Source organism: Desmodus rotundus, chromosome 10 (assembly GCF_022682495.2).
Source record: "Desmodus rotundus isolate HL8 chromosome 10, HLdesRot8A.1, whole genome shotgun sequence".
NCBI lineage: Eukaryota > Metazoa > Chordata > Mammalia > Chiroptera > Phyllostomidae > Desmodus > Desmodus rotundus.
The window spans coordinates 65579394-65599764 of record NC_071396.1 but is presented as its reverse complement, the minus strand read 5'-3'; the positions used below and the strand labels follow the sequence as shown (position 1 = coordinate 65599764).

The window sequence follows — 20371 nt, the reverse complement described above, 5'->3', positions numbered from 1 at the left end:
GACTATTTTAGATTTTACCAAGTGGGGTTTTCTAAATTATTAGTTCTTTTTAGTTACTGTCAACTCTGTATTAAATCTAATGTCCAGTTAGAGTAGTGTTTTTTCAGCATTGAATGTATTTATAGTTAGTTCATTTATCACATTTATCACCTATTCAATTCTTTGTGTTCAATTACACCCAAATTTTGGGGGGTCTTTTTTTTTGAGGCTTACAACTTAACTTGACATTTTTCAAATTTTTTAAATGTATTGGATTTCATTTATGTCCTACATATAATATCTGTTAATGATATATTTTCTAGGAAAAAGTAATGATTTGTCTTAATAAAGAATGAAAGGCTGTCAAGAACAGCATTTCAGCGGTCTTGTGTATAAAAACTTTTTATGATTAAATATATATTTTCTGTTGAGACAAACAGATTGGGGACAGTACATTATTAGTAAGATAGAGTTCTCTTAGTTTTTATATATAATTATGTGGATATCAACAAGTATTTCAGAGTCAGCTCTAAACTTTTTTGTAATATTTTTATCTATATTAGAGGAATTTGAGAAGATAGGAGAACTATGGAGATAATGATACACTAAAATGTTATGTGCATCTTAAACTTGTTTATTGGTCCTGGAAGAGAGGTGTGTGTATATTTTGGGAGGGGTATTGTTGAGTACTGGAGAGATTTATAAATCACTGTAGTTTCTGAACCTCAAGGGGGGGAAGTCATTTACTTAAAAATTGTTCAGATTATTATCAAAGGTAAGAAAATATGAAGTGCTTGTTTTTCAGATATTGACAAGTATTGATTAATAACAAAAATTTAGCACCACAAAATTAGAAGGTATTCATTTTAAGGTAACATGAGGCTAGCATAAATTTAATAAGGTTTATACATTTAAGCTTGTGAACATAATACAAGTTGATCATAGCTAATTTTGTTTGGGAAATAATATTAAGAAAAGTTCAGAAATTTTGTACTTTTTGCTTTAACTAACATAGCTATTATTTATTACTGTTATTTCTTATGTATAACACCTTTTTATGGAATAAAATGGTAGTGTTTTAGAGCCTAATGATTTCTGTGTTAGTCATTCCCAATACCATGCAGGAGAACTCAGAGTTTGGTACCAGTCTGAGAATGTGTTTCCCGTACCACCTCAGGGTATAACTCCACCAGGGACTGCTCCGGCTGTCACTTCAATAAGCAACATGAACACCACAGTTGCAACTCCTGCCAGTTATAACATGAAGAATGACCCCAGGGGACTCAATGTGTTCAAACAGGAGAAGCAGAAGGTTTGTTTTAGGGAGTTAACAGACATAGGAGTCTACTAGTGTTACTGGTTATGTTAATGTAGTTATCTACCACATGGGTGGTATTGTATAATATGTGAAGTAAATAGAATTGAAATTTTCAGTTATGTTTAAAATTACAGAACCACAGTTCACTTAAAAATCATGCACAGAGACTATTTCCTGTCCTAAAAGAAAACAAACCAAATTTAACACTTAACATCTCAATAGTGAACAGGACAAATGTAAGTTTGAACATTACTATGGAATTGCTATAATTTTTCCTGTCACTGAAATTTTGGGAGCATACTCTAAAAAGGGAGTTAGGAGCATATTTTAGTATCTAAATAGACTTGCAGGCATAGGAATCATCCTGTAGGAGCTGGCAAACATTGCTTTCCAGGGAAGTGTGTGTGTGTGTGTGTGTGTGTGTATGATAAGTGAGATTATTATTTTATATTTTATTATCAAATACAAATAATACTAACCCCTCTTTAACTGTCATTGTTAGTTACTTACCAGTGCCCCAGGGTAGAAGAATTTGTGCTATAAGCCCTAAATATCTTAGGTTATATTTGAATTTATTAATGTGTACGTGTGTGTGTATGTGTTGAGTTTGAGGTGGTATAATAGTTGCTGGATTCCCTTTTCCATTTTCTTGCTTACTGGAAACTTCAGGAACTCCACAGTTTGAACAATTTGCTTATACTCTGATTTGCCTTTGCAGAGACAGTGTATACTAAAGCTTAAAAAAACCCGATCCTTTATGTAAATATCTAGTTAGTTATTGATGATCCTAGAGTAACAGAATAAATTGGTTGTTTAGAGTGAAAATAAATCTTCAGTAATCTTATTATTCAAATACTATCAATATCTTTTCCCAGGATAAGGCCTTAATTATGCCTCCAAACAATTTCATGCCATAGCTCTTGGCTGTAGCCTTTATATATTTACACCCCTTACTCATAATAGTCACAAAAATGTAGTCCCATGTTTACATCCTTTTGCTTCTCTGTTAAGACTTCATTGCAAAAATCTACTTTGCCTTGTATTTTACCTTTCCCTAGTTCCAGTTGCTTGCTCTGCCTTTGTCTAATTACCCCCGATAAGAAGTAGTTAGCATATTGGAATTGAAATTGTGAAGGATGTTAAAGAAGAATACAGAAGTAAATTCAACTCAGATGGAGAGGGATTACTGTAGATAGACTAATTAATATAAGACAGTAGAATAAGTACAGGATAGGGTATATTTTCTTTATTAATATCATGGCCTTGACCTTATGGTTTATTCTAAATTCATCAGTTTCCGAAGAGTTGCAGCATATTGTTGAATCCCTTTAGTTTGCTTTTTTCATGGTTCTCAGAACAACCAGTCTTCACTTTCTGGACCAGTCTGAAGCAACTGTCAAGGAACAAGCTGTTTTCCTGGAGCCAAACCTCACTAATGGAGCTCCTGAATGGAAGTTTGTACTTAAAGTCATGGCAGCCTTAGTGTTTCTCATCAGGCCCTTCAGATTGTTACTATATGAATGACTTAACTCCCCCTACTTCCCTTAACCCCCAACTAAGTTAGGGGTATATGATTATACTTTAAATATGCATAAATAAATTAGATTTCTTTGCATCTTCTATGTATGTTGACTGGTTTGTAGGGGGCCTAAATAGTACATGATATAATTATACTCCATGTAACTTGTTTTGTGACCTAATTTGGCTCACTTTTGAAATGTGTTTAAGCTTCACTTTATCTTTTTGCATTCCTAGTCTTGTGTTTATACTCCACAAATTGGTTAAGACATTTCTTCTTTTGATTATAAAAGTGATACAAACACATTAAGGAAAATGTCAGTAAGAAAGAAAATCTAATTTTGTCACTGTAAGAAGATATTCATTGACTTTTTAAATCCCAAAGAGTGGAAATCTACTCATCAAATGTCTAACAAGAATGAAAAGCTTTAAGTAATTTTAGTAAAGCATGGAATACAATATCTAATGGCATATTGTATCATTTAAAATGAAAATAAAAAGATATGCATATACTTGAAGAAAGATTAAAATGTACATGTATGTGGAGTTTACAAAATGGGCTTATGAAAAAAATACTGCAAGATAAATAATAGTTGTGTTGGATTAATGAAATAATGGGAGATAAATTCCTCATAATTCTAAATTTTCTGGAATTTCAAAAATTTATTTAAAAATAATTCAATTGTGAAGAGTTTGATAATTCCTCATTTTATTTTTTTCCTCTTCACTTGTTGGCCTCACATATTTCTTTCTAATTTTTTAGTCAACTTTTTGGTATGAGCATGATATTTTTTCCGCCTAATTCTTAACCAAAACCTAAAGATTCCTCAGTTGCCGTATTATTGACTATTGCCTTCTTTTTTACAGAGGAAGGCAACATGGCACCCTCATTTTCAGAAGTTGGACTTGTTCTAGGTTGGAATTTGAACACACTTGAAAAATCATTTTGAAATACAGTTACTATTAAGTATTAAGGGAAAAAATATTGGTGGAAAGCAAAATGTATTAGGAACTGATTTTTAATGAGATGGGATTGGTTGTGGATAGGGAAGGATAGGGTAAAAAATAAGAGCAAGAGAAAAACTCAGATGAGAAAATGAAGTAGCCATTTTTAAAAAGATTTTATTTATTTATTTTTAGAGAGAGGAAGGGAGAAAGCAAGAGAAACATCAACGTGTGGTTGTTTCTCGCGGGCCCCCTACTAGGGACCTGGCCGACAACCCAGGCGTGTGCCCTAGACTGGGAATTGAATCAGTGACCCTTTCGTTCACAGGCCGGCACTCAATCCACTGAGCCACTTCAGCCAGGGCTGAAGTTGCCTTCTTAAAAACCTTTAACAACTCTGAAACTTTTAAAAGAAAATTGGAATAATCCAGGTCAAATACTATATAGTGTTGTACATTAGAATCTCATCATAACATTAATTTTTAGATGGATTTGGGCAAAATAATAAAATCATATCCCTTTCATAAGAAAATACTGATTTTGAACAATTTGTTTACTCTTAATGTAAATTCAGAAGGTAGGATGATGTGATCGGTATATAATCTGTGTTTAAAATCTCTTCATTGAGTACTGTGAAATGCCATAAAGTTGATTTGGAAATATTTTCGTTACAAGTTTATATCTGAATAAAGCTGTTGATACCTTTTTATCTAAAATTAAATTTTTAGCAAGTAAAAATTTAGTTGAAAAGATGAATTGTTGCGCTAATACTGTTATGTTGTATGTGACGGGATAAGTGATGTTAGGACTGAAGGCTATGGCGGCGCTTTAGATCATAGGCTCAGGAGTCCTTAAGTACTGCCTTAGGTATTTATCTTACTCCTTTGCCACTAGTTTTAAATGGTAAGTGTTGGTGAGAATTAAGATTTTGGGGGCTCATAGTTTTAAAACTGGGTACTTTGATTCCATATTGAGTTTCATAAATTAAAACAAACAGTGGTAATTTGAAGGAATCATTTATGTTTGAATTTGAGATCATGGAAATAACTCCCTTGCATTCCCTTCTCTCTTTTTTGGGGGGGTTTGTGTTCATTATCTCCCTTCCAAGGTTTATATCCTTCTTCAGTTATTTTTTTCCCATTAATAGAAGTTAGGTTTTCTTTTAAATGTTTTTCTTAGATAGTCTGATTTTATTGGAATGATTACAATAATATCCCCCCTACCCTCCCAGAACCTCATCTGAATTGCAGAATCAGAGCACTGAAAATGACCTTCGTATTTGGATTTTGGTTGTCGTCAGTTATTCAGCATACTTTCATTAAATAACTACTGTTCGTCAAAGTGCTGGGTTAAGGGGTCAGTACAAAGAGAAATGACTCTTGCTCTCCCAGCCTCTGAAGTATTGTAGGAAAGAACATCAAAAATACATTATTGTGATATATGATAAGTGCTTTGGTAGAGGTAAGTGCAAAGGGTTATGGGAGTAGAGGAGGGAGTGGGCTTATTTGCTTTATCTTACTACTGACATTTACTGATTAGTCCCTCTAAAATTGTTCACAGGTGACCGTAACATTCGCTATCAAAAAAATTCTTACTGAAATTGAAAATTGTCAAACCTTTTAAATAATTATTTTGAAAAGAAGGATATGGAGTTTAAATTTTTACTTGTTTAAAACCTGTAAGAAGATTTGGTCAGTTAAAAAATTCCCACTGTCTTTGTAACACAGAATGATATGGAACCTAGCAAAGCTGTTCCGCTGAATGCATCTAAACAAGATGGACCCATGCCAAAACCACATAGCGTTTCACTTAATGACACTGAAACAAGGAAACTCATGGAAGAGTGTAAAAGACTTCAGGGAGAAATAATGAAGCTATCAGAAGAAAATCGACACCTGAGAGTAAGTTGTATTTTGAAAATAAGTTGATTTAAATGAAGGCATAGGACATGTGACTGTTGTTAGGCCATTTTATCTATCAGTTTTGGGGTATTTCTTTCTCCTTTTTTTTCAGTTTGGTTATGTCCTGTCCTTTGCTCTGTACTCCCAGCCTCTTTTAACAGTTTTACCGTGGCATCTCATTGCCTGCAAGTTCTTTACCTAGGCATTGCTAGCTTCCACTTATTTGTTCCCTTCACATTTCTGTGCCTTAGTCATATGAACTTCCTATAATGGTGCTGCTCATAGAGTAGCCAGCCGCTAGTCACCTGGGGTTGTGTTGAGCACTTGAAATGAGGTTACAGTCAGTAATTTGTGTAGGGTGCTGATACTGACACGTTGACCTCTGTTTCATGGTGAGAAATGAGTGCCGAGTAGGGAGCAAACACCGAGTCTTGAAACATTTTTTCCTTGTCAAAATGTGACGACTACAGGGTTTGACGAGTTCTGAAAGTGATGATTACTGAGATATAACTGTAGTTTGAATTGAGATATGCTGTGAGTGTAAAATACACACTGATTTCTTAGACTTAGTACCAAAAAATAAGGTAAAATATATATTTTTTTGTATTACATATTGAAGTGATATTTTGGTTATGGGGGATTGAATACATTATTAAGGTTAATTTTGCCAGTTTTTTTTCACTTTTTTAATATGCATTAGAAAATTTACAATTACACACGTGGCTCGCATTTGTGAAGTTTATATTATGTTTGTATGAGACAGTGTTGGGCTGTAGTTTCCTGAAGAAGTGTCTCTGTTTTTATTATCCCCCTTTTGCTTTGGCTTAAGTTGTTCCCTCTTACTGGAATGCCTTTGAATTCTTGTCCCTACCTTCACAACACATACATACATGCTTTTGTTTCTTGGTACTTGTGTATTGTGATCTTTTCAGTATAACCTTTTAAAAAGAAAAGAAAAATTCTTTAGGAATGTTGTCTCGTTTGTTTCCGCCATATCTCTTACTTGTTGGATGTGTTTCTCCCTCTAGTGGACAGTACTTTCCTCAGAGCGAGGACTGTGTGGAGTCATTTTTGCATTCATAGACATAGGTATCATAGTCATTAGTATATTCAAATGAATAAATGAATGGACTGTTGAATTGAGGACTAATTTGAATATGTATAGAGGTTATTATTAATTAGCCTTTGACAAGTAATTATTTCAAGATCTGAATACCTTTACATTTTTTTTTAAGGCTTTGTTTTAGGTTTTTGTATTGAAGTATTGATAGATGATACAAAAATGAGCTAATTTATGGAACTTAATCTACATTTGGTTATTCTGTCTGTTAAGTGTACATAAGAACCACACTGAATCAAAAGCACTGTATCTTGAAATGATCAGTGCTGAAATAATTTTTGTGATTATCTTCATATTCCTTAGTACCCCTCAGGGATCCTCTGCCTCCAGCACCTATCTGAATAGTGGAAAAAGTATCTCCATTTCATACTCACACATCATGCAGTTTTGTTAATTTATCTTCTAGGACTTGCACAAGTTGTGTTCTTTGATGAAAGATGTGTTCCTTAGTATACTCAGTGTATTTGTTCAAAAAACCACTGTTTATCTCTTGGCAGAGAGGGGAGAAGTGGAAATGATAGGAATGGTTGGTACAGGTAGGGCAGGGCTAGAAAATAGGAAGAGTGAACCAGGAGATAGGTGAGTGAGACTTAATTTCTGGTTGCCACTCTTTATAGGCTGATGTTCTGTAGGAGATGTGATTTGAAAAAACATTCTGCGGTTTAAAAGATAAAAGACCATTGGCTTATAGGATCAATTTCAGGCTTTTAAATATTTTATACATAAGACCCATCATAATTTTTTTGCCATATTAACTTTCTTGAGCATGTCTGATCACTAACCTTTTATATTCCTCTGCCCCTGTGGTTCTTAATCCAGACTGTATCCTAATCTCCTAGGGAGCTGTTTAAAAATGTACCTGGCCAGGCCCGGCCCAGACCTAGGGAATCAAAATCACTAGGACTATATTTTAAAGATCTTGCTGGGATTGAGAATCATTGCTCTCACCATACAGGATTAATTAGCATAAGACCAAAAAGACCCACAAGCCCTCAGAGAATCTAGTAATGCAAATAAAACAGTGTTACATTAGATAGACTCTTGAACTTGGTACACAGGAGTCAACATGAGAATATAAAAATTAGCTTGAAGTGAGGAGATAAAAATGTGCCCTGCTGTTCATCTGGTTGAGATGATGGACACAAACAGATAAAGCCAAATGCCTAAGTAACAAATACAGACACTGGTATTTTCCCTAGGGTCATACTGTAGCTGATAAAGTGTCATAACAACCTCCTGTCTTGAGTGACTGCTCCTTTTTTACTGAGAAACATTGTCCCCTAAAATCATAGACTGTCAGAAACTTTGCTGTGTGAAACCATCATATCAGTAAGAATGAAGCAACCCACTCTTGTCTGGAGCATCCAAGTCAGCTTGGTGTAGAAAAGCAGCCTCCCTGTTCAGTCCAGGTGCAGAGCTTCGTATGGGTGTGTTGATGTATATAACACTCCACATCTATTATAATTTATACTTTCCAAAGAAACAGTATTCAGTGTTTGCAGTTCAGATCCAGTGCTGACCCTTTTACACATAGCTTTTCTGCTTTACTTTGAGCATATCAAAAAACTACATTATTTAAATTTCAACCTCAACTTCCCTTTTTTTTTAATCCTATAAAGTTCTTCTACCTTTGGTGACTTACCTGTGCCTCTGCTGTGCAGGTGCCCTGGTTGCAGGGAGTAAGTGAACCTGTCAGACTGCAGGTTTGTTTCTAGTAGTCTTTTGCTAATTGGGCTATGGTAGGTGCAAAAAAAAAAAAAAAAAGACTATGAGCCACCTTGGGAAATACGTACATGCATAGAACTCTTTTAGTTGTATTAATTTTAATAATGGAATTTTTTCATCTACTATGCTTTTCAGACTACAAGATGCACCCCCCAAATTTGGGAGGAAAATGGGGGGTGCATCTTACAGTCTGGATGTAGCTTACATTTACATTGGTGAAATATTATGTTATTTATGTTATTAAATATTTTACCACATTTTTTGCTTCAATTTTTTTTTCCCTATTTTCCTCCTCTAAAATCTAGGTGTACGTCTTATGGCCCAAAAAACACGGTATTTGAATACAGCCATACGCGATTTTTCAGATTTTTAGGAGTATATTTCTGAGCTCTAGTTCTTAAAATCCACATTATTGTGGCATAATTTACACTGTAAAGTCACTTATTGTAACGGTACAATTTAATGATTTTTAGTAAATTTACAGAATTGTGCAGCCATCACTAGAATCCAGTTTTAGAATGTTTGCATTGCCCTAGAAAGTTTTCTTATGCCAGTTAGCAGTAAATCCCTATTTATACCCCCAGCCACTGCATACTGATCTGTTTTCTGTCTGTTGATTTTTAACTCAGTAGTCTTATATGCATATATGTTTTTAAAACTTTTCTTTTGTGCGTGTATATTTTTTCTAGGATGAAGGCTTAAGGCTCAGAAAGGTAGCACACTCGGATAAACCTGGATCAACCTCAACTGCATCCTTCAGAGATAATGTCACCAGTCCTCTTCCTTCACTTCTTGTTGTAATTGCAGCCATTTTCATTGGATTCTTTCTAGGGAAATTCATCTTGTAGAGTGAAGCATGCAGAGTGCTATTTCTTTTATTTTCTCTTGACCAGAAAAAGATGTGTTTACCTACCATTTCACTGGTAGTATGGCCCACGGTGACCATTTTTGTGTGTGTGTACAGCGTCATATAGGCTTTGCCTTTAATGATCTCTTACGGTTAGAAAACAGAATAAAAACAAACTGTTCGGCTACTGGACAAATTGTATATTACCAGATCATCACTAGCAGATGTCAGTTGCACATTCAGTCCTTTATGAAATTCATAAATAAAGAATTGTTCTTTCTTTGTTGTTTTAATAAGAGTTCAAGAATTGTTCAGAGTCTTGTAAATGTTATTTTAATAATCCCTTTAAATTTTATCTGTTGCTGTTACCTCTTGAAATGATTTATTTAGATTGCTAATCCCACTCATTCAGGAAATGCCAAGAGGTATTCTGTGGGGAAATGGTGCCTCTTACAGTGTAAATTTTCTCCTTTACCTTTGCTAATATGGCAGAACTTTTCTTATCCCTTGTGAGGCAGTTGTTGACTGAGTTTTTCATCCTTACAATTCTGTCCCATGGTATTTAACATTAAAACAAATAAAACTGTTAACAGATTCTTGCTCAATAGCTTGTGTCTGTTGTGTCATTAGATGGGGATACCAGAAAGTCCACTCTATGATAATTTGAAATTTATAATGCATAATTTTATCTCACATTGAAACCCTTTCAGACTTACAGTATTTGTAAGTAAAAGTCCCCATTCCATTAATGAAAGGAACTGATCAGTTTCACTCTACCTTTGGTATTTTGAAAGATCATAATCAGTTTGTTTTCAAGATAATATAAAATAAGCAAATATGATGAGAATAAAAGTGCTGTAATTTTTGTCAGTTTATGTCTATGCCTCGTGGCTATATTGTGTTTACCCCATCTAAACAGGTCTTTTTAGTATCGTCCCAAGAAAGATTCATTCTTCTTGGTTGTTCTAGTCAAGTGCTTTTTAACAAGCTTATTAATTCCTCTTATAATATTTCATAATGATAGTTAAAAGTAGGTGTTTTTCCTGCCCATTTTAATGCTCAAAGTAAATTCCCATTCTGGAAATTTCTTATCACTGAGCAAGCCTTGGGAGTCCTTGTGAAAAATGATTTTATTCCTTGCAATCCTGTTAACCATGTGAAACACATTTTCAGTATAAATGTGCATTATAGGGTTTGAATTTATTTCATTTGTATCAACATAGAACATTTTGGAATCATAGAAAATGTGTTCTTTTTTTTTTTTTTTTTTTTTTTTACTGAGTACAATCTAATACAGGTGAATTTTGATTCTGAAAATAGGTGTTGGTTTTGTAAAAGATGAACTTCTATCTGAAAGGGAGATTGGACTTGGGGATTTGATGTGGAGCAGTGAAGTATGTTAGGCCCAGGTCTGTGTATACATTTTATAAATGAGTGAAATGTTCTAAGTATTTTGTTTGCTTTTTCATTTTAAGTATGTTTTGATTTGTCCAATCACATTTATTGTGTCATTGGCTCTATGGTATTTTCTACAAAACTTCTTGCTGTTGTGCAAAAGTTACTAAAAACAAACACAAGTGACACCTATCCATTACTAGCATGCTGCTGCAGGTAGTGTTTCCATTGCTGTATGAATTACAGTCATTGTAAAACTTCCTTCCCTTTCTGATAACTGGAAAAGCATGCTAGAAAGAGTCTTGCATTTTTACCCCATAAATGCAGAATCAGTAATTCCTTGGCTTAAAGCTCTGTATAATCTACATTATTGGTGATAAGCTTGATATTTCATGGCTGTCATGTTTTAAAAAATTAAGTTCTCAAAAATTTACCAAAATCCCGTTTCATGGGAATGCTCCTTAGATTTCATTTTGTTCGACCCCTTTGTTTAAAGTTGAGGAATTTAAGGCCTTTATGAGAGAGAGTTAAAGAGAACTTTCCTTGCCATCTCATAGGTAGGTGAGGCAGGTCTGGACCTAGAAATCTGCTCTCCTGACTTTGGTTTGGTGTGTTTTCTGGTCACTTTGTAGGGGAAAAAAAAAATGTATTAATTTAGTTCATGACTGAAATAATGAACCTAAGATTCCATTTAATAAGAAGAGTATGTGGTTTTCTATCATAGGCTTGTATTACAGGCCACTACTGTTGAATAGTCTCATGTATATGTTTTCTCTTAGTGTTTAGGCTAGAAGTGCTCCCATCCCCCAACATTGGTATAAACACTATGAAATACAGTGTATTTTTAGGTAGGCATTCTGCAAAATGCATTATGCAATGGCTGGGTTTTAGATAAGAGTATAATCTGGGTAGCATCTGCAAAGAAAAGGGTGCGTGGGCTTAACTGCTTTACATTGGAGGAGATGCTCTAATTGTATAGGAGACTTTATTTGTTCTTTTTAATGAATGTATGAAGTGTGATGAGATTATTTTATTACCAGTGGTTACTTTAAGAGTTCAACTGTATTGACTGATAACATAGATTAAGTTGTCTTCATTCCTTACATGTTTAGAAAATTTTGTTTGCCTGCTTACTTTTGTTTGTAAGCATGAGGGAAATACACTGTTGCTAATACTGAAATCACAGTCCAGTAACTAAGGCCTTAAGTTCATTATGTGATGGTAAATGCACTACCTTCCTTCATTCTTTCTATAATTAATGTACCTTAACTTTGCCCATTCTTTTATTTACCAGAAACAAATTTAAGAATTGTACTGTTGAGTGTGTTACCTTTTAAAAAATGACACTTGGAAAAATGTACTTAATTCAGAAATTCTGGTCAAAGAAAAAATAATATTTCTCCTTTAAGTATCTTGCTCAGAACTTTTGCTAAAATTGATATTATCTGCTGTGGGAATTACTTTTGAATTGTAATCATTCAAAACATGCCACTTCAAAAAGAAGTTCTATCAATACGGTAAAAAAGAAGAGTTCTTGTACAGTATGACCCCCAAATTGTGATCTTTTGCCACACTTTAAAAGCAATCAAGTAATAGTTTTCCTAGAGCTTTGCACATTCCTATTCAGTGATTTGGTGTGTGCATAGATTTTTAAAAATTGACCTTTTGAGAGTTAGGGAAAGATCAGTGTTTACCGTATGAAAAAACAATAAAAGAAGGTAAATGATCTTTATTTTATAGCTTTCAAAGGAAATTAAACTGTTGCGTGAATAAATAAACTGATTAAAAATCTGGTGAAGTGTCATTTTCCTTTCCAAAAACAAACCAAAAAAAAAAATAATGTGATTTCAACAGATTGTGATGGTTTATATGATTGTGTTATATCAAGTAATATTAGTCAGTCATTGACTGGGACTTGAGTTCTTATGGCAGGTAAGTCTTTTGCTTAACGACCTAGAAGTTAAATGCTTTTTCGTGGGAAATTGGGATCAGCTAGTTTTTTAGTTCCTCGTTTGATAGCACACCACGTCGGTAGAAGCCGTGCTTCTGGAGAGTGTGGTGCAGGAACAGTGACGTCTTGTAACTGCCCCAGCCTGTTGAGGATTGGTGCAAAGAAGTTTGAACATTCATCCTTAAAGAGAAAGAAAATTTTATCTTCTTACATTTCTGATTATAGAAATAATAATGTTTGCATTTTAGAGAATTTGGAAAACACATTTTTAAAAAACGTCAAATCCTGACATCTAGCAGTATCTATTTCTATGGACATTTATTTCCTTATAGTGCTTTTAAAGCACAATCATAAATTACATACAACTTTGTGTCCTATTTTTTTCACTTAATCACTTCTCTGGTTTATTGAAAACCAAGCATAAATGACTGCAAAATACTTTGCTTTATTTTTATGATCACTTTCTTCACTATAAAGTTATGGACATTTTGTTTATAATATAAAGCTTGATTGGCCAGATAATTCTATGTCTAGTTATGCATACACTCACATTTCTTTTGTTCTAAAACTCAGTTTCTTATTTTTTAGTTGTTCCTGTATGTAACACCCATCTTGAAAGAAGGTGTAGGGAACTATTAAGATAACTTTTTATTGGTATTCAAATGCAGCATTACATTTACTTATGTAATGAGCTTAAATGATGCTTAAACAGTGCCTGTATTGATAATGACAATTCATCTGGGATGGAGACCTGGCACGGTCATTTGGTTTTAAGTTCCACCCATTTTAATCTGCAGCCAGACAGCTGCATTTGTGGGCTTTTAATTGTCAAAGCCGGATACAAAATAGGTTTAAGCAAGACAAGTCCTCCAGTATAGGGAAGCAGTGTTTTCTGAATTCTTTGTATAATAATCTTTACAAATAAGTTGCAGGAGTCACCTTTAGTTATTGCTTAATGCAAGTGCCATCTTTGTAAAGTTAGGTTTGTTAGAACACCGGCACATTTTTAACCTGTAAAGTTTACAGTGTAAAGAAAGCTGAGCTGTTTGTATGACAATAAATGATGTGAAAAATTTTGTGATTCAACTTTATCACTTGGTTAACACCCAAAGTGATTACCTTCATCCCCCTGAGAAATTTATTTTGCCCATTATGTATTTCTCAAAGTGGTAGATGGAGTTAAAGATGCTTATTAACTATGTGCTAGGTAATAGTTTTGTCAACTCAGTCTTGTATGAAATCTCCATTGTGTGGGGTGCAAGTTGGCAGACAGCTTTAGAGAGGCCATGCTCCGATTTACACAGCTTAATGTAACTGGACGGGAGTTAAACTTGGATCCCGATGCTCTGATCCTGGAGCCCATGCTCTTAACCCTTGTAATCTACTATGCAAAGGAAATGACTTGTACCAACTCAAATACTGACTCCAAAAAAATAGGTAATTTTGTGATGCTTTTGAGTTCACTTTAAAGGCAGTACTTAGTGATACTTCTTTGTGAAAACTTTTGGTCTTAAACTTTCAGACTTTCTCGCCATTATCTCTTGAAGTGAAAAGAAATAAACTGCCCATTAGCAATTACAGCTCTTGAACAAAATCAACAAACATTAGTAAGCAAATTTATTAATGTATTATATGAAGGAGGTCATAGAAGTTACAGAAGTGGTTTGTGTACACCTAAAGATGGGAATTTGGATAATTCATGGTCTAAATTCTTGATACTGTTTATGATACTACAAAGAACAAAGGATGTCAAATAATACACTTAGGAACCTGGAAGGAAAAATTATTTTCGAAGTTACACCTAAGCTCTAAAAAAATGTTATGGACAGTTGAAATTGCAAGTACTGTTACACATTACTGAGCAATAGGAATTACTCATTTAGTTCATTCTTTATTTCAAGAAGTAGAGGTTTGTGAGGAATTACATAAAGAGTTTTAACATAGTGTTGGAGGGCAAACTTCCTTTTTTGTGTGCTATTTTAATCCAAAGTGTTAAGTTCTTAAATGTATAGTATGTAGATAAATATGTGAGGGTGTGTGCCAAGCTACTTTGAATTAAATTTAGACAAATATGTGTCTTTAAAAATTCAACTAAAGATAAGCTGTTGAGGCTCAAACTTTTGCTGCAAAGTATTCCTTAGGATGCTTTTGTGTACTTGCCATCAAGTTTTATGAAATTGAAGTAGAATTCAGATTTTCTTTGAAAAGTTTAATGATTGTGTTTAATTTATTAAATAATTCTCTCCCTGAGGGAAAAATTCTCTTGCACTTTGAGACCCACCACTCTCTTCCCCATTGAATTTGTCACCTGGGGGATTTACTCATATGTGTTTTAAGAAGTCATGGTTTCTTGCCAAGATCCTACATTTTGCAATGAGGAAATGCCTTAATAGGGATCTTAATTTTTAATTGGATGAAGTGGTTCCTATGTAAGATAAGTGGTGAGTGGAATGAGAATTTCAGGGACCACAAGTATATTGAATGTGTGCTGAAAGCTTTTCAGCCTGAACTTTAAAATGCAAAAAATTGGTGTTCATCTTTACAATATTTGCATCACTGTGCAACATGAGGGGAACAGCTACCACATCTGTGCATTTGGTTGAGGTAGTAAATGGTGTAAGTGTTCCCAACAAATAGTGTTTAAGCTACTTAAATATGTAAACATTCTTTCAACCCAATAATGCTTAAATCTAACTCCAAAAAACTGCATTGCACATCTTGATAAAAATGAGGTGGTATGTTTAAATGTTTGACATCCCTCGATTGCGTCAGATTGTGTGAGATGGACTGTAGTGCTCACAGAACGGCGTTTTCTTCTATTTCATTGTGAAGTTTTCTCCAATTTTTACAAATTTTATTATTCTATATTTGCTTTGGATATTTTGGTTTCTTTTAAGACGCATTCATCAAAGATAATGATAACTGAAATCCTCTTGATTCTCTTCCACAATCATATTTTCCTTTGTGAAACTGCTGCCTGAAACTTAGGCATACCATTCTTGTTCTGCATCGTTTTACTACACGTGTATGAAATGGTATATAGTGAATTGTGCATGTTTTAAAATGTCCTTTACACAGAATTTTATTTCTGTAGCTCTACCCTCATCTAAATTCTATTTTGGAAGCCCCCATACTTACAGGCATATCCTTTGGGGGGATCTTCATATTTGTTTCATGAACTAATAGACCATTTTCTCCTCTGCTCTACCAGCTTGGACCCACTGTAGTAGTGATGTTTTCAGTTGCTGTCAGCTAGAATTGAAATGACACCAGTACCTACAAGGGCCCTTGCCACCGCTGCAGAAGCTGAATCTGGTGGTGGTTTGTTGTAGGACTGGGATATGAAGGCAGCTGGCCAAAGGATAATTGGTCTGACAATATTTTCTTAAATGCCACCTGCTATGTGTGACTGTATATGTGTGTATGTACATATGCACACAATACTTTAGAAATAAAAAGTCTTTAAGAGATGAGGTGTGTGAGTACACGAGATCTTCATGTTAGTGTGCATCCTTGCTTTGTGTTTCTGCATGTTCACAGTCTGCGGACTGTGAGTGTGGGTGCGAAGTGTGAGTGTGGGTTTGCATGTTTTGAAAATGTAGAAATTCACAAAAATTTGAAATTCTTACGTTTGAGAAATTCTAGATTTGGAATACAAGACTTGCACTCTCACAGGCAACAAGAACTACTCGGTTTTACCTACAATTCTCATCAATTCTTGTTTTAGCCGCCTTAGTTACCTGCATATTCCCTGTATTCAACTGAATTTGTCACCTTGGTTTAGGTACTCGTCACATGTTACTAATACTGAGTACTTGTCCTGTACTGGACACTAGTGTGAATGGAGGTGGAGTAAGATTATACCAGATTTGGAATTCTGATTCTAGGCAGTGGAATCTAAAGGAATCCTGTTAGGTGGTAAGAAATACACACCTATACCTAGTCAACAGATGACTGAGCCCAGTATGTCCAAAAATGGTCAATTGAAACAGGCATAAAGTTTGAGGAGCACCAAAAGCTACTTTAACAGAGTACCTTTTGTATGTCCGGACATTTACATACATACACACACACACACATTTCTTTCAGAACATCTTTCCAACTTTTTAACAGAGGAGGAGAACTTGGAGAAATAAATTTGCCCAGGCTTACTGTTGTAGAGGCAAGTCTTGCTCCCAAGCTTGGGTCCTTCACACCGTGCCATGCTGCCTTTGAGGAAAAAAGGGGAATGATAACTGAAATTGATTAAGTGGTCATTTCATTAACAATGAGAGCTTTGGACACAGTCACTCTGAACACTGAGTTTATATTGTTTCTGCTTTTCAAAATTTTGGTGTTAAGAATAATATATTGGGCCCTGGCTGGCTGGCAAAGTTGTTTGGAGCATTGTCCCCTACACCAAAAAATTGGGGTTTAATTCCCCATCCAGGTGCACAGGCTGCTGGTTCAATCTCTGGTCGGGGTGCATGTGGGAGGCAACCAGTTGATGTTTCTCCCTTCTTTATAAATATTTTAAAAATACTGAAAAAGAATAGTATATCTAAAGCTTATTAACACTACACTAGTAGAAGTTGGGGTGTGGCTGCAATGTGGCTCCAGATTTTAAGGTATTTTGAAATTCAGGCTCTTTATAGCTGGACTTGAAACAAGTTAACTTAGATTAATAGCTATATAAATAGTATTTAACATCATAGTTTCAAATATTAAGCGTGAATGGCTTGGGAAGGAAGCATATCAAGTGGTTATGAGCCTGGGGTCTGGAGTGACACTGTAGGTGGCAATTTTGCTTCAGTCACTTTATTAGGGCCTTGGGGCATTTTATTTCACTGCACTCCAGCTTTCTCTTTCAAGACTATGCCTACTTCGCAGGTTGTGAAGAGGATTGAAGAATGTGGCACTTAGAACAGAGCTTGGCAGAAAGCAGATGCTCTGCAAATGTTAGTAATTATTATTTATATACAAATGAGGTAGAAAATGGGGTAGTTGTATGATTACTTGGGTTAAAAATTAAAATGATACCCAGACACCAGCTGAAGGCATAATCTGACTGCAAAAATACAACCTGTAGAGAGGTATCGGTGTATATACAGTGTGAGTTTTGGAGGATAGACGAACTTGCATTTGGATCCCAGCTCTGCCCTTGACAAGATGTGTGCCGTTGAACAAATGATGGAACCTCTCCAAAGCGCAGCTTCCTCATCAGTGATGCTGATTTTCACACTCTGTAGCCTTGTATGGTGGTGGTGAAGACTGTAAGACCTATTTTCAAGAAACTCGCATAGTTTCTAATACATAATAAACATTTGAATTGCAATTTTACTCTGTCCTTTAGTCATACATCAAAAATATGGCAAGAGTTTAGTTTTTAATAGCTGTTTAATGGTAATGGATGATACTGAGTTAGAAAATGTAGAAATACTTTTAAAATTTGAAGGAGGATATTCTTCAAGGTGAGCAGCCTGTGTTAAGTGTGATGTACTTAATTTTTTTTTTAATTTTCTGAATATGAAGGTAACGATTACAGAGGCTTGGAAATTAGAAAAAAATTCCAATATCCTACTTCCCAGAGAAACAACTTCCCAAAAACCCAGGTGAGTGTTAAATATATATAATATTTAGTATAAATACATACTAATAGTATCAAAATCAACATTATGTTTTTGTAAACCAAGTAAATGTGTTCAAATGCTGACTTTGCCATCATCACCTTGGACAAGCTTTAATGCCGTGTCTCAGTTTCCTCATCTCTAAAAACGGGATTTCAAAAAGATGCACGGCTCCCCACCTCATAAGGTTTGAGTAAATGAGTTCATATTTGTAGAATGCTTAAAACTGGCTCATAATTGATTGATTTTGATTCTCCCAGTGATACAATTATTACCATTATTTTGAAGAATTTAGTAAGAAAATAGTCTCAGAAATGCTGAAATGCTATGTGCATTGTTTTGGCTTGTACAGGTAGAATCCCAAGTCTCATGAATCTAACTACTGAACTCTCTTTATTCATGACATCTCTATTTGGTTTTCACAAGATCTGTTTGCAAGCACAATGCATTTCTCCAGAATAGATTTGAAAGACCTCAGAAGAGTATTTTCTTGAGTCACACAGCAATTCTAGGAGAGAAGATTAGTCGCTCCCATCTTCAGTGTGCCTAGGGAACCGTCAACACTGCTCTGCCTTTGAGAAATGGAGCAGAGCTTGTTCACTTGCAATCCAGTGATAGCTGTTTAAGTGGTTCTCACCAGATAAAACAGATTAATTTTATTTTGATAAATCTTTGGGCATTTGTGGAATACATTTGGAGCTTTTTAGTGAAACATGGTGCTAATTTCCAAATTGGCACCAGGCATTGTGATAAAAATTTCTGTATATGTGACTTTACAAGTATATTTGCATAGAACTATGCTAATTTGGGACCTACATAATTTTCTTCTCTTTTGTCATTTTGGACTAAGCTTCCTTTCTGCATTAGACCAGGTAGAGGAAACATGTCAAAAGCAATCTAGTCTTCCCTTATTTGCTTAGACACTCAAAACATCTAGCTCCAGCAATGTCAGTCTTCTTACTTTGGGAAAGGACTTGATTCCATTGATTTTTTTGTAGGGAAAAAGCCAGCAATCAGGAAACTATTCTAAAAGGTGAAGTAGATACCAATATATAAGCAGAACTAAGCCTCTCAGGTGAGAGTCCTCATGATGGAATGTGTGGCGTTAGGGAGAGGCTGCCTGCTCATGAAAATTTTCCTCACCAGGTTGTAAGAACACCACCCATTTCCCACCTGCCTTGACTCCTCTCTCCAGTCATTAGTGTTAGGACAGTGAGGGTGGAGGGAAGGGAAAGGTGAGCAATAGGCTTTGCTTATCAAGCAGAAGAACTGAACAAGGAAAGATGGATATAGATCATTTATTTGCCTTTGCAACCAGGCTTCATTTCTCTCTCTCTCTCTCTCTCTCTCTCTCTCTCTCTCTCTCTCTCTCTCTCTCTCTCTCTTTCTTAGTTGAACTCCAATTTCCTTCTGGGGGACTGTATTAGTTTCCTATTGCTGCTGTATCAAATTACCACAAATTTAATGTCTAAAATAAATTTATTATAGTTATGGAGGATGTCAGAAGTCCCAAACCACTACCAGGCTCAACTTACAAGCAGGACTGCCTTCATTCTGGAGGCTCCAGGGTAAATTGTTTCTTCCCTTTTCCAGCATCTAGAGGCCACCTATATTCTGGGACCGGTAGCCCCGTCAGCAGCTACATCACTCTGCCCTCTGCTTTCAGCGTCACACCTTCCCTCACTGTGAGCCTCCTGCCTTCCTCTTCTAATGGCCCTGTGATTACATTGGGCCCTCCTGGGTAATCCAGGATGCTCTCCCCATCTCAAGGCCCTTCACTCAGTCACATCAACAACATCCCTTTTGTGTAAGGTAACATATTCACAAGTTTCAGGGGTTAGGATGTGTACCTCTTTAGGGGCCATGATCCTGCTGACCATATGCACCATCATTTTCTCCCTCTCAGTCTTCAGGTTGGGCTCCACTTCCAGCACAGGGAAAAGTAGATGACCTGCATCTAAGCTAGTTAGTACATCCCACTGGTTCAGAGAGAAATGTGACCCAGTCAGAGCCAGAGAAACGAACTTTTACCCTTTAAATGGATCTCAGTTTCTTCTGGTTTAGTC

The 20371-nt window shown here is 35.3% G+C and overlaps 1 protein-coding gene across 2 annotated transcripts in view; it reads left to right on the top strand.

Annotated features, from left to right (window-relative positions):
- VAPA (VAMP associated protein A) overlaps nt 1-12541 on the top strand; it is a 45795-nt gene extending 33254 nt beyond the window's left edge. The window contains exons 5-7 of one of the 2 annotated variants that reach the window (XM_024580709.4): nt 1157-1291; nt 5488-5661; nt 9196-12541. In XM_024580709.4, the coding sequence (XP_024436477.2) occupies nt 1157-1291; nt 5488-5661; nt 9196-9354 (468 nt within the window). In that variant the 3' untranslated portion in view covers nt 9355-12541. The remainder of the gene's footprint in view (nt 1-1156; nt 1292-5487; nt 5662-9195) is intronic. The other variant, XM_024580710.4, reaches the window with a different exon arrangement.
- The last annotated feature ends 7830 nt before the right edge of the window (nt 12542-20371 follow it).